Here is a 26,509-nt window from a genome sequence, read left to right as displayed (position 1 = left end):
GCCACTTTTCCGTGCATCTACCATCCCTTTCCACAAAGAAATACTTGCTTGAATTACTGTTAAGTCCATTATCCCACCCTCCAGATTCACATCATCACGACCTCTCTAAAACAGATGTTTTCAACTGTAGTTGTTGAGGACCACAAACAGGCCTGCTTTTCAATTGGCCTTGTCCTTAGACATTATGAAGGCAAACACAATCTGATGAATATTCGTGGCAGATATCCTGAGAGGCAGACTTGTTTGAAGCTCTCATTGGGAGCCCCTGTTCTGGAACCTTCTCAATAATGTTTGAACCTTAAGTCTCTTGCTTACCTGCTCAGTCAGTTTGTTCTGGGGACACTCCTGAGGTAGCACAGGCGCACTCTGCACCGAACTCTGTGCCTTTGGAGCCACCACTCCCGCTGCTGATCGGGAGGAGACGGGGGACAGCGACTTGCTTGTCCCGGGGGAGGTTCTTTTCACAGGTGAGAGCTGCGAAGGAGGTGGTGGTGGTGGTGGTGTGCAGCCCGATGGATTTGCTGTTGAGGCAGACTGGGGGGTGCTTGTAGGACGCTGGGGAGCTTTGCCAGTATCTGCAAGAGGTCTTACAGCCACGTTCTAAGGAAGGAATATGTCAAATCACACACTTTGCAAAAATCCAATTTAGTTGTAAAACAACAATGCAATCAAACAATGCATTTTTTTGTGGATGTAAGTTTGGAACTAAAACTGAAAATTCCGTAGCTCAATTTCGATTTCTGTGTAACTGTCTTTGATAGTGAACAGTGTGACTCAGCAAGTGACATAACATGAGGAGAAGTTGGAAAGTGAACTTTGATGAGAAATACAACTAATTATTTCACATGTATTAACAACAGCATAACTCCACTTACAATACCACAGAGGCCAGCTAAAATCCTCCAAAACCTGCTGAGAGCACGTAGGCTGTGCAGAACACACAAAGGAAAAAAAAAAAAGGGAGGGAGCAGGAGAAGAGAGGAAGATCAGGTTTCCAAGTACAAACCCACAAGAAGCTTGAAACCTTTATGCCCAAAAATGTCTGCATGCAACTGAGCACGGAATACCTGTTGCTGTGTTGAAGGTTGCACCTGAGGCCTTTGCATCTGCATCTTTCCTTGAAGCGATGCATGGAGGGCTGGCTGCTGAAGTGACATGGGGAGCTGGGCTTGGGGAGAGGTAGGGATGGGGAGACTTTGCTGCTGGGTCTTCACATGGATCGGAAGCTGGGGCTGAGTAGGAGACTCCGCTGCTTGCTGCTGCTGAGTCACCTGCAGTGCTGCCGGGACAGAAGTGATGGTGATGCTGGTGGGCTGCAGCCTCCCGGGCAGCTGAGGTGGAGGAGTGTGTAGACTGGCAGCGTTCTGCACGGGAGGCCCTTTGGTTGGGTCATACTGCTGTTGGCTCTGTTTCTGTCCGGTCAGCTGTCCAGTTTGAGGGGTAGGTGGCATTCCACCTGCGAAGTCAGACAAAAATACTCAAGGACTGATTTCCTATCGCTAGGTCCTTTGTCTTCTTTTCCAGAGGGGAATTAGGCAGCACCTTAGGAAGCAGATTTTGAAGTAGGACTTGTTTTGTAACAAGATACCACCACTCAGAAAATAACAAGCATTATCTCAGTCCTAATTGGCAGCTCTGAAGGCTGAAAACACTCATGTTTATAAATGCATATTGCAGATAGCTCTCCATTCAACATCAGTGCATAATGGATCCATCTGGGGCCACATGCTATCATTTTGGGATACAAACTTTGCTTTTAACCAAACTACCAAAAGAGTCTCAGATTGTCTCTGGACATTCGGAAGCATGCTTTATTTCTTGGGAACTCCACACCAGCATCTAAGCTGGTCCTAGCCTCCTAGCTCTCACCTAATGGGTTCTGATAGAGCAGAAAGACAAAAATCAGAATATAGCAATATAGCAGAGAAACTGAACTCCAGATAACAAACACCCTCTGTTAAAAAAAAAAAAAAAAGAATCACTACTCTAAGGTATCATTTGTTTTGGGGTTCTTTTAGCTGAGGAATTTTTATTTCTTTTAAAGCACGGTTCTGTAAGAGAAACAGACAACTAATATGAAAACGAAGAGTCTCTCTCTAGTGACAACACAGACTGCAACAGCATTCAAAGTCTGATGCTTTTTACAGGGCTAACCAGCAAGAAGATCCAACACTGTCAATGTCTGAAAGGTTCTCCAATACATTCTTCCTGTACAGTAGCTGAGAAAACATTTTAGAAAGAGGGAGGGAATGTCAACTCCCAAAAGCTACTCAAGAAATGTACTATGTTAGCCCTGTGCAGCCCAGTGACCCACATGACTTTCTCCATTTTTAACCAGTGCCTGGAGCAGACTGCACATGTAGAAGTCACAGAGCAGCCTCATATGTAAAGCACAAAGGTCTCCTTTTTGGCAAAGTGACTTTTCTCCCAGGAGACAGCTGCTATTGCCCAGAGCTTCTGACCTGTCAGACTACCTGCAAATCAAACATGCATATTGTTGGAAGCCCTAGGTCAGAATACTGACCATATAAAATGAGGTGCAATAAAAAATGTAAACTATATATACTTTTGTAAAAGTTTTAACTGGAACTACATATTGTAATTGTAATAAATCTGTATATGGTGGCTGACACCCACACGTATTGCAAAAACTATATTTAAACAGAAAAGTCTGGTTTGCAAGCTCCCTTTACAAGAGACAAGTGGCTCCACAGTATTAAGGATTTCAGAGCTGCCACAATCTTGCACATGAAAACTTCCTTGGAAGGTCATGAAGAACTTCCGCTTTCCACCAATGTAGACAATTTGTGTGAAAACATTACCAGGCCAATATTTAGTAAACTACTTAGTGGAGAAGTTAGCCGGATAACTTGTCCTGCTGAACTTACCTGCCTAAAGTTATCTGGCTACATATAGTTGGACTGTGTGGCCAGATAACGTCCTACTTAACGGATATCTTTTAAAGATATCCAATTAAGTAGCCTATCAACACCAACAACCCCCACCCCCCCTAAAAAAAAACAAAAAAAAAAAACAAGAAATAAAAGTGCCAATGGCTCAATCCACTCCCTCCCCCCAAAACATAAACCATGGCCCTGTTAGGCCGTGTACCCTCTACCCCCAAACACCTTTTACATGCCGTTAAAGTCCCAGAGTCTGCACGTTAGGCCCCCTCTTCCCCGGTCCCCTTAAAAGATCAGGCTGCCCCCAGCACCCCCCCACACACAATGTATATGTGCCACGCCGAGCACCTCCCCTCCCTGAACTCCTTAAAATGCCAGCCGGGGGTGAAGTAAACATTTCAAGCACTGCTCTGTCAGAGTCGGTGCTGGTTAGGTGCATGGTCTGACAGGGACAGGTACGACTTTTTTTTTTGGGTGGGGGGGTTGAGTTGCTGGCTCTTTTATTTCCTTTTTTTTGGGTTGGGGGGGTCATGGTGACAGCTCTACTAAAAACAGATCTAATGTTATCCAGCTAACTTTGCCGGTTACAACTGAAAATCGGCTAAATTTACTGGATAAGTTTATCGTGCCCCAGAGTGCCTCTTTCTTATCCAGCTAACTCCAGGTAAGTGGCTAAATATCTCTAAACTTGCCATTTAGATGGATAACTTGTGAGTTATCAGTCTAAATGGCTTTGAACATTGACCTCTCTATATTTAGACTTACAAGACTACATGCTACAGTACAAAATATCATGCACAAGTGAATTTCAATTACACTCGGAAACCCCCAACCAATAAACCTGTCAAAAAAACTCAGCAAAAGTACCTAAACACACACCAAACGGGAACAAGGTTTTCATTTTGATCCCCGGCATTTGGCCCTCCAAGGTCTGAAATTTCTGTAATAGACCGCAGCTACTTTGACCAATAGGATTGTTCCATTACTGGTCAAAGAGGACTGGGAGACAGTGCCGAGCCAAAATAACACCTGAGGTGTACAAGGAAGCAGATTTTACTGCATGATCGTGCGGTATGTCAAAATCAACCCAACAAAACATTTAGCTCTCAAGACTTGCAGTGTTCACCAACCATTGGCCAATGAAAGCTTTTCATATTGCAATTAGCTCACCATCTGAAGTAAGACTGCTGTTTCTCACCTAAACCTTACCAAAAAATATACAAACAAACTTCGAGTCCAAACTAATTAACTTTTACCCACAAGCAGGTGGAGAAACAGAAGTGTCAGAAAGAAAGGAGGAGGAGGAGGAAAAGGATTGCAAAAAATGTTATGGACTGCTCTGTCAGAGTGTTAAAAAAAAAAAAAAAGCAAGATTATTTACAGTTTTTCTTACAAAAAAAAAAAAAAAATCAGAGTTCACTGCGGCTCACAACACAAAGTTAACAAACGCTACTTGGTAGTGTGCATGTTGGCTGCGGCGCTCATAGTCTTTGGGCGAAAGGAGTCTCCGCCGCACCCAGTGGCCGGATTCACAGTGCACACATACTGTGACCGCTTGGGAGCTGCGGTTTGGCCAAGGATGGCCTACGGAAGCCTGGAGAAAATTAGAAAGATGGATGAAACACCGCCCCCCAACCCCCACCCTCCTACCGATAGTTGCACATGAAGGCTCATGCTTGTAGTACTGTAGCCCAATGGAGGCCAGTACAAATTGAGCCAGAAGCGCAAAGGAGCACATGTAAAACTGCTACACTTTCAAAAAAAACAAAAAAAAACTTGCATTTGAAAAGGGACTCACCTTGTACAGTTGGCATCAGCTGCTGTAAAGAAACTCCAGAAGCCACCCCAGAGTGCTGAAACACCATCCCATGCCGACCCATATCAAGGCGTGGCCGCTTAGCTGCATCTGCAATTGGTAAACAATTTATTTTGTTATTATAAAGCTAAGGTGATGGGATTCCCCTTCTGGTGTTCTGGTTCCTTCTTTCACTGGCTCAATACTAATAACTAGGAAATTCTAGCTGCTCCCAACAGTGTTAAATATATATATATATATATATATATATATATATATACACACACACACATACATACACACACGCATACATGTATACACTCAATAGGAAAAATAGTTCTTACCTGTTAATTTTCGTTCCTGTAGTACCACGGATCAGTCCAGACCATGGGTTGAGCCTCCTGTCCAGCAGATGGAGACAGACCAAAACTATAAGGATTTCCTATAACAGGACAGAGCCTACCCTGCAACCCTTCAGTATGACTATTGTCAAAGCAGAAATAATAAAGAGAACCCTCAGGGATCAAGCAAGTAACAAGAGAACCCAAGTAAAAACCAGAGAACTCAGCAAAAAACGTTAACAATCGTAACTATAGGAACTCTGTAGAGGAAAAAACGCTCTTGAATCATAGACATCACTGAGATGCTTCCGGTGCCTCAATTATAACTGTAAGGTATCAGAGAATGCCGGACATAGCCTGCAATGGAAGGAGAGAAAACTTCGAGTGGATGACAGAGTACAGGGAAGGGCGTCTGGATTGATCCGTGGTACTACAGGAATGAACATTAACAGGTAAGAACTAATTTTCCTTTCCCTGTACGTACCCGGATCAGTCCAGACCATGGGATGTACCCAAGCTTCCCTAGACAGGGTGGGACCGAACAAATCCTGCTCGAAGCACCTGCCTTCCGAAAGAACCGAAAACTTGCACTTCAACATCAAGACGATAATGCCGAGCGAAGGTATGCAGCGATTTCCAAGTCGCCACCCTGCAAATTTCCTGGGGAGAAACAACTTGACTCTCTGCCCTGGAAGTGGCCTGAGAACGCAAAGAATGAAACTTCAGACCCTCAGGAATCATTCGGCCTTGGCAGATATAGGCCGACGAAATTGCCTCCTTTAACCATCGAACGATTGTGGTCTTAGAAGCCTGTTTGGAGTGGCCCAAATAGGGGCAGAGGACAAAGAGGTGGTCAGAGACCCGAAATTCATTTGTGACCTGAAGGTAACGCAAGAGGACGCGTTTAACATCCAGATGGCGAAGGTCATAGCCGGCGGGACCCGCAACATCCTCAGCAGAGAACGCCGGGAGTTCCACCTACTGGTTGATGTGGAAGGAGGAGCCAACTTTCGGCAAGAAGGAAGGTACGGTCTTAAGGAAAACACCCAAAACAGAAAAACGCAAGAAGGGCTCCTGGCAAGACAACGCCTGGATCTCCGACACGCGCATGGCGGAGCAAATAGAAATCAAGAAAACAGTCTTGAGCATCAAGTCTTTGAGAGTAGCCTGACGGAGAGGCTCAAAGGAAGCCCACAGAAGGTCAAGTGACTCAGACGGGCGGCTTCAAATGCTTGACCCCTTTGAGAAAACGGACCACATCCGGGTGAGACGTAGCGGTAGACCTTCCACACTACTGAGGAGGGAGCCAAGGGCGGACACTTGGACGCATAAGGAGCTGAGAGAAAGGCCCTTGGAAAGGCCCTTTTGGAAGAAGGAAAGGACCAAGGAGACCGGGACAGAGCGAACAGAGATCTGTGCAAGCCGCTTTGAAGACCTTCCAAACCCGGACATAGGCGAGCGAAGTAAGAGGTCTTACGAGCGCGCAGAAGGGTAGATATAACCTCCTCCTTATATCCCTTTTTTCTCAATCTCTGCCGTTCAAAAGCCAAGCCGCTAGACAGAAGCGATCCACCTGATCAAAAAATACTGGACCTTGCCTGAGAAGATGCAGAAGATGACCGAGACGAAGAGGGCCGTCAGTTTCCCAGATTCACTAGATTCGCGAACCATGGTCTGCTCGGCCATTCGGGAGCTACAAGAACGACCGGACCCCTGTGGAGTTCTATTCTTCGGAGAACCTTTCCTACCAAGAGCCGGGGGGGGGGGGGGGGGGGGGGAGAACACGTAGAGGAGAATATCAGTGGGCCAAGGGAGGACTATGGCATCCACTCCTTCCGAGCAGTGTTCCCTCCAGCAGGTGAAGAATCGGGGAGCTTTTCATTGCCCAAGGTCGCCATCAAATCCATGTGAGGAGTTCCCCACCTGCGAACAATCAGCTGCATCGCCTCAGTGGACAACTCCCACTCGCCGGGATCGAGATGTTGTCGACTGAGAAAATCGGCCTGCACATTGTCCTTGCCCACTATGTGAGATGCTGCCAGTCGCTGCAGGTGACGTACTGCCGAGACAAAGAGCTTGCTGGCCTCCAACGCCACCAGGCAACTCCTGGTGCCCCCTTGATGATTGATGTAAGCCACCATTAGTGGAATTGTCCGAGAGCACACGCACCACTCTGTGGCGAATGAGCGGGAGGAAAGCGTGAAGAGCCAGACGGACCGCTCGGGCCTCCAGACGATTGATGTGCCAGTGGGACTGTACTGGGGACCACCTTCCCTGACAAGATTGTGACAGGCAAATTGCTCCCCAGCCTGAGAGGCTGGCATCCATTGTTACTACTACACAGTGCGGCGTCTGTAAGGATATGCCCTTCAGAAGGTGCCGGAGCAAGAGCCACCACTGCATGTCGCCGATGGTAGAGTCAGAGAGTGAGAGATCCATCTGAAACTGCTCTGAGACTGGCTTCCAGTGGGATGGCAAAGCTTTCTGTAAGAGTCGCATATGCGCAAAAGCCCATGGGACCAGGTCAATAGTGGAAGCCATGGTCCCCAGCACTGGAGGTAATCCCAGGACGTAGAGAGAGGCATGAGGATGAAATTACGGACCTGGTCCATCAGCTTGAACGCCCGAACGTCCGGAAGGAATACCTTGCCTACGCGGGTATCGAAGTAAGCCCCTGGGAACTCCAACACCTGCGAAGGGTTCAGGTGGCTTTTGGGAAAGTTGATAATCCAGCCCAGCGAAGTGAGTAGAGCTAGAACTCGTTCGACTGCCAGCCTGCAAAGAGATTCCGACTTGGCGTGCACTAGCCAATCATCCAGATAAGGATGCACTAAGACTCCTTCCCGTCGCAACACGGCCACCACCACCACCATGACTTTGGAAAATGTGCGCGGAGCTGTGGCGAGACCGAAGGGCAAGACCCGAAACTGAAACTGTTGGCCCAGGATGTGGAAACGGAGAAATTTCTGAAGCTCGGCCCGGATCGGGATGTGTAGGTAGGCCTCCGTCAGATCTCGGGTGGCCAGATATTCGCCGGGGTGAACAGCCGCTATTACTGACCTCAGGGTCTCCATTCAAAAATGAGGCACCTTGAGAGCTCAGTTGACTCGCTTCAGGTCCAGAATGGGACGGAAGGAACCGTCCTTTTTCGGAACTACAAAGTAGATAGAAGATTGGCCGGCGCCTTGTTCCTCCGTGGGGACTGGGACTATGGCTCCCAGTTCGAGCAGTCTGGAGAGGGTCTGAGACACGGCCGCCCGGTTCTGACGTCCGCAAGGGGAGACTATGTGTAGATCCAGTAGGTCTCAAGCAAAGTCTAAAGCGTAGCCGTTCCCGATTATGTCGAGTACCCACTGATCCGACGTGACTTTGGCCCATTCCTCGGGGAAAAGAGATAGACGACTCCCTAAGTTCGGGACAGAGGAATGGGCCCGCCGAATCTCACTGGGAGGCAGGCTTGGCAGTGGAGCACTGTGGGAGGCCATCTCGGAAGGCGCGACAGCCTTGAAAGGACTGCGACCAGGACTGAGATCTGGAGGAGTTTCCCCTAGAGAAAGACCCTCTCGGCCAGGCATTATAACGTCATTGCCCCCGGAAACGTGTAAGAGCCAGGAAGAAAGCTCTAGACTGTTTCGGGCGGTCCTCAGGCAGCTTGTGTTAATAAGCTGCTCCAGGTCCTCGCCAAAGAGCAACTTGCCCTTAAAAGGAAGCGTGCCCAACTGGGCCTTAGAAGAGGAATCGGCCGACCAATTCCGGAGCCAGAGAAGTCTCCTGGCCAAGACCGCGGAAGCCAAAGCCTTTGCCTGGACTCGGAACAAGTCGTAAAAGGCATCAGCCCCATACGCTATTGCACCTTCCAATCTTTCAGCCTGCTCTGCCTCTGCAGACGGGAGGTCCTGGGTGCTGAGTAATTGTTGCATCCACCTAAGACTTGCCCGATGCATGAGACTGCTGTAGATCGACGCCCGAACACCCAAGGCCAAGGATTCGAAGATACGCTTGAGATAGAACTCCAGCTTGCAGTCTTGGACATCTTTCAGGGCCGTAGCACCCACCACCGGGATGGTGGTGTGCTTCGTGACAGCCGTCACCGAAGAATCCACCTTAGGGATTTTCAGCATTTCCAGACACTCCTCCGGTAAGGGGTAAAGCTTATCCATAGCCCTCCAGACTCGGGAGCTTCCCATTCCCTTAGGAGCATCAGCTTGTGCATGGGATGAAAGGGAAAAGTGCGTGGAAGAGCCCTAAGTCCCGCCAGGACCGGGTCCACGGAGGCCGGCATGGCGGCCGTAAGCGCATCCACCGCCGGAGTGTCAATACCCAGCTCCTGAAAAACAAAAGGAATAAGAGGGTCAAGCTCCTCCCTTTGGAATAAGCGGAGGCCTCAAGGGTCATCCCCCTCTAGAGGGGGGGGGGATTTTCCATCAACTGGCCATCGAGGTCCAGATCTGGAGTCACCAGAGAGGTCAGGGGATCCGGTGGAGAGGGGGGCCCCCGGGACCACCCGCACCCTGATAGGCCCCTGCGTATCCTGGGCCACAGGGCGGGGGGCCAACCGCAGGATTTTGGGGGGAGAGGGACCTGGGAGAGAGCCTGCCTCCTTTTCTAAACTATTTAGATAAGATTTGTGCATGAGCAGCACAAATTCAGAAGGAAAAAAAGAGGTTGAGAATTCCCGGGGGGGGGGGGGGGGGGTCATTACCTACCTATCAGGCCGATACAGCGCAGTGCGCTTCGCACTGTTAACCCGCAATTGGACCTGCGTTTTGGACTGAATAAGGGGTAAAGCTAGCGTGTCCAAAACGCGTGTCCAACCCCCCCGAACCTAATAGCGCCCGCAACATGCAAATGCATGTTCGCGATACAGAAAGTAAAATGTGCAGCCAAGCCGCACATTTTACTTTCAGAAATTAGCGCCTACCCAAAGGTAGGCGCTAATTTCTCCGGGCACCGGGAAAGTGCACAGAAAAGCAGTAAAAACTGCTTTTCTGTGCACCCTCCAACTTAATATCATGGCGATATTAAGTCGGAGGTCCCGAAAGTTAAAAAAAGTAAAAACAAATAGAAAAAAAAATTTGAAATAGGCCCGCGGCTCGAAAACCGGACGCTCAATTTTGCCGGTGTCCGGTTTCTGAACCCGTGGCTGTCAGCGGGCTCAAGAACCGACGCCGGCAAAATTGAGCGTCGGCTGTCAAACCCGCTGACAGCCGCCACTCCTGTCAAAAAAGAGGCACTAGGGACGCGCTAGTGTCCCTAGCACCTCGTTTTACCGCCGGCCCTAATTTTAATAAATTAAAATACTGCATCATGCGCACAGGAGAGTGGCCTGGGCGCTCGCCCGCTCTCCTGCGATTTTACTGTATTGGCCCGTATGGAGGGTGTTCGGGGCTCAGATTGGGGGAAGAAAGAATCAAATCGGGCTCCTGTGACTCGTGCCTCTCTGAGAAAGTAGCTGCAGGAAATCCCAAAATGGCCACCGTTCCCGCAGTTTGACAACCCGGAAACGGCATGGCCATGCGTCTGGTGGATCTGCCCCGAGACCCAGACTTAGGAGCTGCCGAGGAGGGGCCCTCACCACCCGGGAGACAACCGGAGCACAAGTTTTCCCTGGAGAGCCTGATCGCAGGCTCTCCACAAGCCAGGAAGACAGCTGAACGCGGCATGACCAAAGAAAACACAACTGAGCTGCAGTACCTGCGGGAGCGGAGGCAGGAGAGCAAACCCTGCCCCTCCCGTCACTCAATCCCAGCTGCCTTCACCAAAATGAGCCTGACGCAAAAAGCTCCCCTTTTTTTTTTTAAAGCTTCAATCAGGCAAGCAGGGGAATGACAGCCTCCCTGCTGGCAGCACCGGGGGAAAGACGTCCCGGGGAAGGGAGAGTGAGAGAAGGCTGTCTAGGGGGAGTGACTGGACCACCAGTATCGCCCCACAGCCAAGGACCACCAGGAAAAAGGGAGCCTAGGCTATTTTACAAACAAGGGGCCAAGCCCCCCTAGGCCCCCCCAAGAGCGAGGAGAAAGGAACTGTTTCCTGAGAAGGAGTCCAATTTCTGACTTTTTTTTTTTTTTAAACAGTGAAGAACAACAATACTTGCTTGATCCTGTATAAGAAAAGAGAGAGAACCCACAAGTAAGGGCTAAGGAATAAACACAGGGAACCGAAGGGTGAGCTGTTGCATCTGCTGGAGACAGACGAATACTGAAGGGTTGCAGGGTAGGCTCTGTCCTGTTATAGAATACCCTTACAGTTTTGGTCTGTCTCCATCTGCTGGACAGGAGGCTCAACCCATGGTCTGGACTGATCCGGGTATGTACAGGGAATACAGATTATTTTTTATATTTGTAAGTTTCCCAAAATACACCGGAGCATTAATAAAAAGCTTCTAGAGCTGAATTAACTGGTTTCAAGATGCAGAATCTCTTGCTTCCAGTTACTCCTCTGAGATTCATCAAGCACCACCGGCAGGTAATAATGAAGGGAGGGCTGACACTGAATTGAAGAAAGAGGTTTCTTTTCTGACTGGATGATGCTAGGACATACCTGAGCCCGCCTGAGTCGCAGCTTGTCTCTTTAAGGCTTCGATTTCAATGGCATTGGCAGTCCCTGCCGCTGGACTTACTGCGTGTGCTTGCTGCTGGAAGACAACCAAAAAACAAGGTAAAGGCTAACTGAACTTTAATAGATTACCCCCAACCACCCTACCCCCCCCCTAAAGATCAGGAAAATACAAATAGAATTATGCCTGTGAGCCACCATATATCCCAAGCCCAATGATTTCCATATGGCAGTCAGCAGCAATGGTTTGAAACCATCAAAACAAATGCACAACTCAAATGAAACAATGGGAGAAAATGATATGACCTGGTCAGATGCTTCAGTGCCCGATCTTTCCATCTCTGGTTCTAAGAGGAGATGACAAGCCTGCTTTGGACATAGGGTGCTAATGATTTGTGTTTCATCGCTCTAAAGAACTGTCAAAAAAATGAGTCATTTCGGCAAATGAAAATCAAAAGCACCTAGGAATCCCAGTGTTGCAGAAATGTGCAAGCTCATGTTCTACATTACAGATCTCGAAGAGGAGGGATGAAGAAACAGAACTGCTCATAAGCAGGTTAACTGGGGTGCAGGGAAGTAAAGTGATGTGGTCTCCGTCCTATCACATGGAAATATATCAGAACAGAAAAACAAATGTAGTTCTCCCTCTAAAGTTCTCAATCACTAATAAAAGAGTGCAAAAAAAAAAAATCCTGAGAGGAAATTGGAGCAGCCGGCAAGGTTTGGGTCGGTCGCATGTCTGGGGTCTTAAGAGAGCCGAAGGTCAAGCACTGTATGGACTTCCTTTCCAAATCGCCAACAGAGATCCATCTTCATTTGCCCAGTGCAACAGCGAGAGGGGAAGAGGATAAATTATAGGGGTTAAAATAAAGACTGAATCAATAGTTATATATAATGTAGGTGTAGAAAAGCACCAAGATTAATCTGGATTATTTTCTCAGGTGCTTATATAAACTGTCCTGGGAGAACAACAGTGTTAGAAGGCTTGGAAAAATCTGATGGTGATGAATCTATCAACTTAGATCTCTTGCTCCAAGTAAATTTTAAAAGACCTCTCCACACTCAATACCTTTCTTCCTGCCTCCAGGAAATCCCTAAGTACTGTGCAGTGTTATTAAAGACATCTAAATATTGACGAGCTACCATAACTCAAGGCCTAGATGAACACACATATACCTAGAAGGAAGAAGGTAAAATAAATAAGCTTGGACTGCATTACAAAAAGCTCTTCACAACTAGAGGTTAGCAATGACCAATAAAAGATCATTATTGAGCCTAGCCTTATCTGCAGTGACTAAACTGTGATATGGCCAGGGAAGGTCCAGGTTCAAGACGTGAGCCTTCTCTTCTGGTGAGCAAGAGATGAGTGTGCAGTTAGTATTCCCAGAGGGAGATGTAGGCATTGCATCCTATGGTCATCTGCAGGCCTCCTCTCTACAGCTCCAGCAAAAGGCTCTTAAAAGAGACCTCTAAGTTGACAGGTAAGAAAAGAAAAGGGTGTTTCATGGGCTTTGGACAACAAGCGTGACCAGAAGGAGAGAAAAAACAAAAACATCCAAAAATAATGAAGAATCATCCTGTTGCCCTATGTAGGGCCTCCCTGGTCTGAAGAAGCCTACAGATTTAGATGCCAAGGAACAGAAGAGAGGCAAAACAGAGATTTTTTTTTTTAAAGATTAAAAAGGCATTGATAGGTACAGTCTACCTGTTTATTATTCGTTTCATACACTCACTGGTTATTCCACAAAGAGAACAGTCAATGAGACCACTGGACAGAAAAAGAACCAAGATTCTCCATTAGAAATCAAGCCTTCAGTCAAACACAATGGTAGATTCTCTGATCCCTGGCAGCACCAACTACAACACATCACAAGGTACCCAGGTTGTCAGCAGCATCATTCTTCATTTGTTAACAGTGAGCCATCAATGAAAAATTGAATGAATATTCAATTTCATTGAACTCTTGTTGGAAGGTGTCATATGACCTGCAATCCACCAACAGGATCCATATGGTCACAACGGCCAGTACAATCACTGAATTTGTAATTACATGACCTCAATGATTAAATCTGCATAGATAATTTTACCAGATTCCCTTCTACCTTGATTACATTAAACAAAAATCATTGTACATTTGTTCCTAATAAGATAATTACTTATATCAGCATGATTATAATTTTTACATTTTATTTTCAATTATAGACTGATTAAAATCATAGCATGGTTGCAAGAAGCTACCATCACCTCTTCCTTCCTCTTGGTTCTTTTGCACTTCCTGTGCAATTGGTTCACTACCAACTCTGTGCTGGGATAAGGGAATGTGAGTGACCATTCAAAACAGGAAGCCTGGAAAAGGTCAAAATACCATGAAAACAACAAGCCCTTTGATGTGAATAGTCCAGTTTCCATCACAGAACAACTGCAGGCAGCATGAGAGTAAGTTAAACAGAGTTCACGTTCCTGAGTCCCAAGGTCAATAGCTGCCACGTTAGGGAATGTTGCACCCATCCTCCTGGGGCTTTCAGAGCTCTGGCCAGAGATCTACTGATTTTGCTTCTGACTCGGATACACTAACTGAAGATGCTAAACACTCCAGTACATTAAAACAAACAAACAAAAAAAAAAAAAGGAGAATCCGGGTACTGCTGCAGTCCTGTGGGTGCTAATACAGGCACAAGCATCTCTGCTGTGCCAATAATCTCTGACACCATTACTTGGCTCAACCAAATCAGATTCAAAACAAATCCACAGAAGCCTGCTGTGTATTCGACAGTCTTTAATGACATCCAGGCTGAACAGAGAAATCCAAAGAGCTTGTACACAGGATGTAGGAGCGATGACATTGCGCACAGAAACAGACAAGATCAGCATGCAAGCAGAAGGATGAGATGTCAATAATGAAAAAGTGTGCAGTTTGCTAAATTAACTCATGCAGTTTAACTAATTTGATTTTGTAGTTATGGGTGGTGGTTTGTTTGTTTGTTTGTTTTTTAATTGATGGAGGGCCTCCAGGGGCAAAATACCACTTCCAACAACTAAATCTGAATGAGAAACAAAATCTGGGATGAGACTTATGGTTTCTTTTATTTAAACCATTAGAGAAAAAGGTACCTGAAACGGTTGCTGCTGGGTGGAAAAAGCAGCAGAAACATTGGGAGGAAGCTGGGTTGCTATAGCAACAGGAGTACCAGTCTGCCCATCCTTTCCTGTAACAACCTTTACCTGAGAGAAAATATTTGGGGGGGGGGGGGAGAGATGGAAAAAAAAGAAGGGGAACATTTTTTTTACATTTTTAAAATGTCTCAAGACAGCTTAGAAACTGAGTAGGCCGGCAATCCTTCCTGGGGTGTTACACTCATCAGTCCCATACGCTTTGGAAGGAACTCTGTGTACATTTGTCCTAGAAGATCTTCTACCATTGATAATGAGTGGGAGTAATGCTGGTTCTCTTAGTTACTGTCTAGTGAAATGAGGTGATGGTTTTTAACTTTAAACTGAATGTTAGAATGGACCAGATTGGCATTTATCTTCTTGCAAACTCTTAGGAATGGGCAAGACACACTGAACAGCAAAGTATTTACCAAATGAAAAAAATCTCCCCCCTTAACCAAAGGGAGAATTGGGGAAAATATTATATAAGAATTAAATAAATTAGAAATTAAAAAATAAAATAATATCCCCTTCCAGAATCGGTTTTGCTACATTCACAGGAAAATAATGGCAGGAACTGGAATAACTGAAGTCTTGAATGTAATAGGATATTTTGAGTTTAATTCAACACAAGTTACAAACTCGGGCTGGTGGTTGTGCTGATCTGTAGTAGAGAAAAGACAGTTTGCTATTAGAGACAATCCTCACTTGGTAGAAGGAAGTGGCAGGGCCAGACTCTCATGCTTTAATTTTTGGTGTCAGTAATCCCTCCAGAAAAGGGTTAAAGTGCACCGATTTAGCAGAAGGCCATGAAAGCAAGACAGAGGAAGAAAGGAAGGAAAAACAGCCAGGGACAAGCAGAGATACTTTCATCTTTCAGCCCTTTTCTGATGACAATACAAAAGGTAAATTCATATTTATTTTGCCCATGTTAAACCATCTGTATTTTGTTAAACTAACAAAGAATTTGGTTTTGATAAATGTATCAGAGAGAGGACAGACATGAGGTAGGTTCAACTCCCCAGGCCGACTCAGGATGCTACAAAGGAAGTGTTTATGTTCATCTCACAAGAGCAACACCTACTGGACGGCTCATGGGCACACTTGTACCAGCTTCTGGACTATCACTGCCAAGGCTGGGCTAGCTGTGAAAAACAAGATCCAATAGGGAACTCATTCCAACTGATCTGGAAACCCAAATGATCAGAAAGGAGCTACCAGGCCAACAAAAGGCAGCACAAAGCATAGCCAAATTAATCTGTGGTCATTAAAACTCAGTTTTCCCTTGGCGGGTTATGGCTCCAGAGGAAATGACTCAGGTAGCCTCGCAGGAATCCACAGTGGACATTGTGTCTGTGTCTCAAAACCAGCACAGTGTCTAGCACACGTGGTGACTTGTACTTAATACAGCTGTAGCACTGCAATAACAGAAGTAATACAAGTAAAAGACTGTGTTTATACAGCTTACACTTCCTTCCTACCTACACTACATCTGGATGTCACCAGCACCATTAATTCTCATGTTTATGAGCATTAAAGTTCATCGCTTTAAAACAAAATACACAATTATATCGCAAAGAAGAAAATGTTCACCACTATGCAAACTGACAGAGGTTATCTTAGTTTTAAAAAAGCACAAGGTGTGCATGGTGCTTTCCACAGGAATGGTGAACCTTTGCTAAGCATATTGCCATAAAGTGCCAGCCAAATATTGAATAATCGGGCATCATGTCAATAGGAAAATTGGTTCTTACCTGCTAATTTTCATTCCTGTAGTACCACAGATCAGTCCAGACTCCTGGGTTTTGCCTACCTTCCAACAGATGGAGACAGAGAAAGTTTTATTAACACTTAACCCGAAGTGCCACCTGCAGTCACTCAGTATTAATCTGTAGCCAAGCCAGAAATGCAACAAACCTAACCATCTAGACTCCCCCAAACGAGCAGTGGGAAGAGGAAAACCTTAAAAGTGAAACTGCGCCCACACAAAACCTTGTGTAGGATTAACAAAACCTCTGCCATTCTTCAGAGTAAGTACAGAAAAAGAAAGACAAGTCGAGTGGGCTCTCCAAACCACCCATTTCCTTCAGAGGGCGGACTCTGGATTGATCTGTGGTACTACAGGAACAAAAATTATCAGGTAAGAACCAATTTTCCTTTCCCTGTATATACCTGGATCAGTCCAGACTCCTGGGATGTACCAAAGTTTCCCTAAATAGGGTGGGACTGAGAGAAGCCCTCTTGAAGAACACTTTCACCAAATCCCCTGGCCTCTGGAGCCTGGACATTCAAGCAATAATGCCTGGCAAAAGTGTGTAACGACTTCCAAGCAGCCGCTCTACATATCTCTTGTGGAAAAACTAGCTGACACTTGGCCCGGGAGACCAACTGAGAATGAGTAGAATACGCCCGTAGCCCCTCAGGAACAGGGCGACCCTGATAGATGTATGCCGAACTAATAGCTTCTTTCAACCACCTTGTAATGGTGACTTTTGACACCTTATGCCCCTTTTTGGCACCACTCCACAGCACAAAAAGGTGATTTGACATGGAAACCGTTGGTGACCTCCAGGTATTTATTATTTTATTATTTTTAACTTTTATATACCAACATTCTTGCATTAAATGCAAATCATGCCGGTTTACAGTGAAACAGAAAAAGCAGGAAAAAATTCCTTAGTCAAATACAATGAAACAGCTTAGTTAACAAAGGAAACATAAAAATAATTTTTTACATATACACAAAGGTTTGCACGAAGGGGTGCACAAAGGGGAGAGCCCCTTTGGCGCACGACTCCCGGCACGCGACGCCTGGTGTTGAGGCTGTCTTAACTGTCCGATGTTAGTGACGTCATGGGGGGGCGGGTCTAATGATCGCAGCACTTACATCGCTGCTTCTTTCCAGTTCCAGGTGAAGATCAAGCTGTTTCCTTCACTTCCCCTCCCATGACTGTGGGGTGAGAAGCGCTGCAGGGTGCCCCTTGATGTTATCTGGCTTCCCACACACGCCGCCTGGTGTTGAGGCTGTCTTAACTGTCCGATGTTAGTGACATCATGGGGGGGCGGGTCTAATGATCGCAGCACTTACATCGCTGCTTCAATGCGCGTTTTACGTCTAACCACCGCAATTCTCTAGTGTGTGGCGCTAAAGGATCCAAATTTGAGAAAGACGGAAGTGCTACTGACTGATTTAAGTGAAACGATGACACTAGCTTGGGTAAAAAGGAAGTAACCCCGCCCTCAAGGAAACTTCCTCGTCTGAAATTCTCAAAAAAGGCTCCCTGCAGGATAAAGCTTGAAGTTCGGAAATTCTACGAACCGAACAGATAGCCACCAAGAAAACCACTTTCAAAGTAAGACCAATCATAGTCGCACATCTCAGAGGTTCGAAGGGGGGCGCACACATGCTCTTTAAGACCACATTAAGGCTCCAGGAAGGGCATGGCTGCCAAAGTAGAGGGCGTAAATGTTTCACTCCTTGAAGAACACACACAATGTCTGGATGAGCCAATAACGAAAATCCTCAAACCCTGAGAGAATTAAAGGATAACCCTTTGACAAAACCGTCCTGAAGAAAGGCCAAAATATGTCCCACCGAGGCTTGCCTAGGATCCACTCGCTGATTGGAACACCAGGTCTCAAAAACTCTCCATACCCTCACATAGGCGAGGGAAGTGGAGGTCTTCCTAGACACAAGAGGGTAGTGATAACCGTTTTTGAATAACCTTTGGTCTTTCAAACGCTGCCTTTCAAAAGCCAAGCCGCTAGACAAAATCGATCTAAATAAACGGGCCCTTAATGCAGAAGATTCGGCAAGTGAGAGAGCCGCAATGGTCCGTCCACTGCTGGAGTGACTAAGTCTGCAAACCACAGACACCTCGGCCACTCTGCTGCTACAAGAATCAGGTTGCCCAGATGAATCGCTATGCGCCGTAAGATCTTGCCTACCAATGACCAAGGAAGAAAAAAACATACAGTAGGACGTCCGTCGGCCAAGGCAGAACCAATGCATCTACCCTTTCTGCTCCTCTTTCTTTCGTCGATTGAAGAAACGCACAGCCCTGGCATTTTGGGAGGTCGCCATTAAGCCTAAACACAGTGAGCCCCACCTGCAACTGACGAGATGCATTGCCTCTTCTGACAGCTCCCACTCCCCAGGGTCCAGCTGCTGCCGGCTTAGAAAATCCGCTTGTACGTTGTCTGAGCCTGCTATGTGCGAGGCTGCCAAGCGCTCCAGATGTTGTTCTGCCCAATCAACCAAAAGTCAAGCCTCCTGAGTCACTGCTCGACTCTTGGTACCCCCGTCAATTGATGTAAGCCACTGTTGTCGCATTGTCCGACAAGACTCTCACTGGCCTTCCCCTCACCAAGGGTAGAAACGCCAGCAGGGCCAAACACATTGCCCTCATCTCTAGATGATTGATGGACCAGAAGGCTTCCTCCTGTGACCATTGGCCCTGCAGCAAATGGCTCTGACATATTGCTCCCCAGCCGAAGAGACTGGCAATGGTGGTTACAATTGACCAGATCAGGATGTCGAGATCTATGCTTCGACTCTTCTTATCCAGGAGGAGCCACCATAAGAGACTCGAATGCGCAAACTCCGGGAGAGGGAGAGGTAGCTGAAAACACTCCAATAATGGGTCCTCACAAGACAGTAAAGCCGACTGAAGAGGCCTCATGTGAGCACACGCCCATGGAACAAATTCCAAGGTAGAATCCACAGACCCAAGCACTTGTAAGTAATCCCAGACCTTGGGTACTCGCTTGTCCAACAATCCACGAACTTGAGCCTGTAATTTGGAAATCCGCTTCTCGGTGAAGAACACCTTTCCCACTTTCTTAGTCGAAACGCACCCCCAGGAATTTCAAACTCTGGGAAGAAACAAGATGACTCTTGGACAGATTGACTATCCACCCCAATGATCTCAGGCGCCAGAGGACCAAATCCACTGCCCTTCAACAAAGGGATTCCGACTTCGCACAGATCAGCCAGTCATCCAGATAGGAGTGGACCAGGACTCCCTCTCTCTGGAGAGCTGCAGCCACCACAACTATTACTTTGGTAAAGGTCCTGGGACACAGTCGCTAGACTGAAGGGTAGAGCGCAAAATTGAAGGTGTTCCCCCAGAATCATGAACCTCAGATATCTCTGATGATCAGATCGGATTGCTATGTACAAGTACACTTTGGTTAAATCCAGGAATGCAAGGTACTCCCCCTTGTGCACCGCCAAAATCACTGAACGTAGGGTCTCCATCCAGAACAGAGGAACCTTCAGAGCCATGTTTACCTTCTTTAAATTAAGGTTCAGACAGAATGTTCCCTCCTTTTTGGGAACTATGAAATAGATGAAATAGTGGCCTATCCTTTGCTCATCCGGGGGAAAAGGGACAATGGCTCCCAATTTGTGCAGGCGACAAACGGTGTCTCTTACTGCTTCTTTTCCTGGTAAGAGCATGGGGATACCAAAAACCGGTCTCTTAGTAGCCGAGCAAATTCTAAAGCATAACCTTGTTTCATCACACTTAGGACCACTGGTCTGACATGATCTTGGTCCACTCCTCGTAAAAAAGAGCCAAACAGCCCCCTATCACTGGAACCAAGGAATGGACAGCCTCGCATCATTGGGAAGATTTGGCACCACTTCTTCCCTGGGAAGAGCCATCTCTGCCAGGCCAACGTCCCTGAAAGGACTGACTCCTGTCAGTCTACCTGAGAACTGCTTCGGAGTAGTTCCTGAAGGTTTGGACGCCCGAAATCTTCAACTCCTTTTGAAGTGGGAGCAAGAAGGAAATGAGACTTTCCCTTTTGGCTTATCTTCCGTCAACTTATGAAATCTTATTCTCCCCAGGGAACTTGATCATTTCCTCCAGGTCTTTACCAAATAGCAAGTTCCCCTTAAAAATTAGACTTGGAGGAAACTGTCAACAAATTCCTCAGCTAGAGCAGCCTCCAGGCCAAAACCGCCAACATCATGGTCCTGGAAGAGGTTCTGAGAAGATCATACAATGTATCTGCACTGTATGCCACATCGGCTTCCAGCCGTTCTGCCTGTAGAGACTCAGACAAAGACTTGTCCATTTGTTACTGTTGCATCCAGCGAAGACCCGCTCTCAACATAAAACTGCTACACATAGCTGTCCAAGCACCAAGGGGCAGACACCTCAAAAATCTTTTTGAGGTGCACTTCCAGCTTCCTGTCCTGAAGGTCCTTCAGAGCTGTAGCACCGGTAACAGGACTGGTCGTCTTCTTAGTAACCGCTGAGACTGAGGCATCCACCTTCAGGACCCTGAGAAGGTCAAGCGCATCTTCCGGCAATGGATACAACTATCCAGAACCCTGCTGAGCTTTAAACCTGTGCCTGGAGTATCCCACTCCCTGAACAGTAAAGCACTAACTGACTTATGGAAAGGAAAGGATCTGGCTGGACCCCGGAGGTCAACCATGACCGGGTCCACTGCTCCCAATTGGGAATCCTCTCAAGGGACCTCTATGCCCAGTTCTTCCAGAACCACAGGTATGAGAGGACTCAGCTCCTCCTTGTGAAACAATTGCACCACCTTAGGATCATCTCCCTCAACTACCGTGCTCTTCGATAGTGCCCGATCCGGTCCTGCTCAACCACCCCGGAACCAAATCCTGAGGGCTCAGCTCCTAGCAATCATCCTTGTCACAAGCGTCCGAAGAGCTATCCGCAGCAGATGGTGGCACCGAGGCCATCAGGAATCACCAGACCCTAGTAGCCCCCACATCCCCGGAGAGCCTGGACCTCTTTGCCGGCCTCACTGGAGCCTTCTTCTCAGTTTTGCGTCACGCAGACTTCCTGGCCTTATAGGCCTTGTGCAGAAAAAAGCACAAAATCTGAGGAGAAGGAAGAAGAAGCAGAGTCTCCTCACTTCCTAGTGGGGCCCCTTCGGCATCTGGCCCTCCTCCAGAGGTCCCCACCTCTGGACATAAAGGAGGAGGGAAATCCCTTCCCCCCTCCGCGGCCCTCGGGAGTGTTGAACTTTGCCAAAATAGCTGCCGTTCCCACGCTCAGCGGGAAGGGATCGTTGAAGACCTGCCGCGCCAGCAAGAGCCTCCCAGGTTTGCGGCGCCTGCCTGACTTTGCCCCTTCCATGCTCCCCGAAGGCACCTCCCCACTGGGAAGGCATCGGGCACACAGACCGACACGCGACTCTGCAAGCCGAACAATCCGCAGACTTTGCACCTCCACCATCTGCTGGAGACAGAGAAATGCTGAGGGACTGCAGGTGGCACTTTGGGTTAAGTGTCAGTGTCAGTAAAACTTTCTCCATCTCCATTTGCTAGAGGGGAGGCAAAACCCAGGAGTCTGGATTGATCTGGGTACGTACAGGGAAGGAATTACACTGCTTAACAACAGGAAGGTTTGCCTTCCACATGCCAGCATTAATGAGTATCTGTCTCTCTTTAGGACTTCATCCCATAGGTTTATAGGTTCTTCACTATGGATTCCTGGCAACTTCCTTCGAGAAGATAGGATAAAATGTCCAAAAGCATAGTGGACCCATAGTTCATAGGCGCTGTGCAGCTCTGTATCCTTTGAGGAATGGAACAGAATTTTTCTACAGAATCCTTCTCCCTTAACCTCTAAAAAAAATCTGTTGACCTCATACTTGCTGAGGAATGGAAGGCAAGTTCACTAAAAGGCCTAAATACCTCACCTCTGTCACATGCCCATACCCTACCCCAGCCATCATGGGTGGAAAAATAATTTGAAAACCTAGACAACAGTCAAAGCTTAGCAATTTTGCTTTTCATTTTTTATCTATTTTTTCATTTTGTTTTTACTTTTATCATTCATTTTTACTTTTTTCCATGCCTTTTCTCTCTCCAGGATCTCTCCTTTCTGCTGCTCCCAAGCACTTTCCTTCCCTCCCTCTGGACCAGCTTTAGCCTCTTGGCCTGCCAATACTACTGGCATTAGTAGATTGGGATCTACTTAATGTTTTGGGTACTTGCCGGTTCTTGTAACATGGATTGTCCACTGTTGAAACAGGGTGTTGGGCTTGATGGACCCTTGGTCTGACCCAGTATGGCAACTTCTTATGTTCTTAATAGCAGCCACTGGTTCTCCTTGGGTGGGCCTTGCCAGCAGCAGACACCTCAGGGCTCCACCAGCTGGATTCCACCAGTGGCAACGTCCTCAGCAGAATCATCCAGGCCCTCCCAGTGTCTCCTCCATCAAGTGGCAGGACCTAAGTTTAAGCCCCACCAGCCAAAAGGGTGGGAGCCCAAACAGTGGCATAATCAGCAAGTTCATTGGGCTGGTACCTGTGCACCTTTATCTAAATTAAGAGCACACAATGACACAAACTGATACTACCACCAATCAACTACAATCAACCAGATAGACAATATTCAGCATTTTGATTTGAGGGGCTATGCCATCTTGAAAGGCTTCCCCCTCCAGTGCTGCTTTCAAGTATCGCCAAACAGAAAGCAAGAATGTAAGCATCTACATTCATGTGTACAGAGAGACAGTCAGGAAGAGTCATTGAAACCTCAGGGTAACAGCCTGGTGTAGAAATTCTACATTAAGATTGTATGGCACTAGCTTCCATCCATTAGCCTGTTGGTGGGAACTTAAATAAATAGTATGCTTAACATGACAACTCAAACAATTTTTAAAACTTAAACTGTCATTTCTTTACCATTATTTTACATTTTTGGCAGCAATTTTGTATAAGTAGTAATAATTCCACTGTAGATCTTTTGCTGCTGTAAATGGATGGATCAAAGTGAATTACAGACCTTGGGATTTTAGCTTATGTGCTTTACTCCCATCATAAGGGCAACAACTGCCAAGAAACAGCTTTCATTAGCATTTAATATTAATTCATTCATTCTTAACTCAATCACACACTTTCTTCAGCAAAGCATTATATTAGATAGTTTTCCCAAATTCCAGGTCCTCTCCTGAGTCCAAGTTCTTGCCCGAATCTTTTTGTTTTACTTGACTGACAAGTCACAGCTCAACTGAAATGCTCACATAATACATGCAGGTTTCAAAAATACATCTGTGCTCTTCACTAAGCAAAGCAGAACCATTAAACAATGGATTTCTTACCTCATCATTGATAACCTCAGACTGTTCCTCCTCTTCCTCATCCTCTTCCTCCTCAAGGTCCATGAAATGTTGCCTGACAAAAGCTTGGAGCAATACACAGTGTTTCTTTTTAAAAGCTAAGAAATCCATCATATTTCCTTGAAAATGCTGCAAGAAAAAAAGCTCCACCAAATATTCCTTAAAGGTGTCCTTCAGAACCTTCATGTGTTTGTGGTAATTCTCCAGGCACTGCTTTCTCATCTGAGCATCCTCTTGAGATGCAGGTGGAATCTCCTCCAGTTTCTTAGGCGTCTTTTTCACGGTTGTACTTACAGAAGGTGTAAGAGGAAGATTAGAAAGTCCATGGGGCCCAGTGGCTCGAGAGGGACTCGTAGGAGTGGGTGGGGATGTCAAGCCAAAACCTGAAGTTCCTCCAACCGCTGCTACCATTCCCCCTGAAGACCTGTCAAACCCCATGGGTCTGCTCAGCTGCTGTCCATGAAGTACTTGCTGTTGCTGCTGTATTAGTTGCCCCTGGATAATACTGCTGATTTGTGGGGGTAGGTTAGTGGTTGTGATGTGGCTTGGGCTAGTCAATGGCTGCATGTTTGCTCCACTTGCCACAGGACTCTGAGGTCCAAGGTGATGAATGGTGCCACCAGTCTGTGAATGAGGTTGTGAAAGCCTGCGTTCCCGCACATTGGCTGATGTTCCAGTTTGAATCTGTACCTGTGTTCCTTGAGCAATCTGCGCTATGCCTGAGCCATCTTGAAACACAAAGTGTCCACCATTTGAAGGGCTCAGACTGATCTGTCTCACAAGTACATTAGCATCCACAAACCCTCTAGTAGGACTCTGGCTGCAAATCCCCAGCCCGGTGGCTGCAGTACCTGAGCGAACATTCTGTAATGTCTGCACTGGCACAGGACTGGGTTGGGTGGAATTTGGAGCCTGAATCTGCTGAGGCAACGGAGATGTAACTTGAATGTACGATGGTGATCCATGTTCAAACCTCCTTTGCTGGGAGCTAAACTGAAAGCCTGGTGAGGCTGGACTTGGGATGGGCAAAGGGGTCAGGGTTATCTGCTGGTTCCCTGCCACCACTTGTCCAACATTTTGCAGGGTGATGTTCAAGTTCTGCCCAGCGACTGGATTTCTGCTCATTATAAGCTGCTGGATTTGGTAACTGGGAGATTGGGGCCCAGATGGACTTGCAGAAGGAGCAAATTGAGCTGCAGGAGACTGAGGTAAACTGGCCTGTGGCTGTTGCTCTTCTCCCTCATTGCCTGTGAAAGACCTGGACCTCTGAAGTTGATGCTGACTATTCTGGGGACCACTTCCATGATGCATTATCGCCCCTTTTTCAACCTAAAGTTATCCTAAACAATAACACAAAAGAAAAGTAAAGTTATGTTGACAGTCTACTCGTCAGCCTGGTTAGTAAAAAAATATATATTTTCAAGCTAGGGAAGATATACTAAATTTTACATTTGATATAGATTAGTTTTAAATTTCAGAATATGACGGTAACAGGAATACTGTAATATAAGAAGATATGTGCATTATTTTTTTTGTCAAAGTGACAGACATAGTATAGCACTATCAGTATGTGCAGATTTTAAAGATTTTCCTAATTAGTAAGCACCTGAAACCCAAGGAATGAAGTTCACACAGATTTAGGATCAGTTATTTAAACTTCATTAAAGGATAGGAAATTTACTAGACTCACACCCAGTGGGTCTGTTATCAAAGAGAGATGCACAAGCTAAAATTTAGAAGCATTGAATCAAGTCAATATACTCTAAGGAGTCATCAGAAAACCAAGCCCAAGCCAAAATCCAGTTATTACTGCTTCATTCATTTGACAAAAAATAAATAAATAACTTTCCAAGGAGTCTATGAAAATTATATTGCCCACCCCAAGATTTTTTTCTCTTCTCCCCTCTCCCCATACTTATATTGGCAGCTCAAGATCCTCTGCTAGACAATGCTAGAAGAACTTCATCCCGGGTTAAAAACATCAATATTCTCCGAATATAAAAAAAATACAAGAAAAAGGGGGGGGGGGGGGAGTTGTCTCCTATTCATTGTCTTTGTGGAACGCATTCCATGGCAACTGGTTGTTTAAGTTTTGAAAATTTCAATAAAAAGATTTTAAAAATTACAAGAAATACAGGGCCTTGCAAAAGTCTTCACACCCATGTACATCTCACATTCTGCTGTCTAAAAAATACAAATCAAAATGCTTTACTGTTGGAGGTTTTTTTCCACTATCTACACAATATACTGTACATTTTGTTAGTGAAATAATTATAGAAATATTTCAAAAGTAATTAAGAATAAAAGAAAAAAAAAAGTCTTGATTGCACAAGTCTTCACTCTAACACAGCAAACCCAAATTAGCTCTGGTTCCAAAAACTGCCCTGAGGCCCATAAGTTAAGCAGAGCCCAAATGGCCTACCTTTTTTCCATTTTCTGAGGAAATGTTCACTAAGGACAACCATGTGTTAAAAGATAACATAGTAACACACTAATGATGGCAGAAAAGGATAAAATGGTCCATCCAATCTGCCCATCAAGCTTCTTATGGTAATATCCATTGCGCCATGCAAGTTATTCCCATGTTTTTCTTAAGGGTAGTAACTGCCACTCCAATAACCCATAAAAATTGCAGCTAGCAACATTTTTACT

General features: G+C 46.3%; 1 protein-coding gene across 13 annotated transcripts in view; it reads right to left on the bottom strand.

The window, feature by feature from the left end:
• EP400 (E1A binding protein p400) overlaps positions 1-26,509 on the bottom strand; it is a 307,683-nt gene that overhangs the window by 277,260 nt on the left and 3,914 nt on the right. For 12 of the 13 annotated variants that reach the window (XM_029619359.1, XM_029619360.1, XM_029619358.1 and 9 more), the window contains 5 exons: positions 23,840-25,197; positions 11,580-11,673; positions 4,702-4,809; positions 1,068-1,456; positions 316-600 (listed from right to left, as the gene is read on the bottom strand). In XM_029619359.1, the coding sequence (XP_029475219.1) occupies positions 316-600; positions 1,068-1,456; positions 4,702-4,809; positions 11,580-11,673; positions 23,840-25,168 (2,205 nt within the window). In that variant the 5' untranslated portion in view covers positions 25,169-25,197. The remainder of the gene's footprint in view (positions 1-315; positions 601-1,067; positions 1,457-4,701; positions 4,810-11,579; positions 11,674-23,839; positions 25,198-26,509) is intronic. The other variant, XM_029619361.1, reaches the window with a different exon arrangement.

Source organism: Rhinatrema bivittatum, chromosome 11 (genome assembly GCF_901001135.1).
Source record: "Rhinatrema bivittatum chromosome 11, aRhiBiv1.1, whole genome shotgun sequence".
Classification (NCBI taxonomy): Eukaryota; Metazoa; Chordata; class Amphibia; order Gymnophiona; family Rhinatrematidae; genus Rhinatrema; species Rhinatrema bivittatum.
The sequence above is the reverse complement of the archived record's forward strand: the minus strand, read 5'-3'. Positions and strand labels throughout refer to the sequence as shown.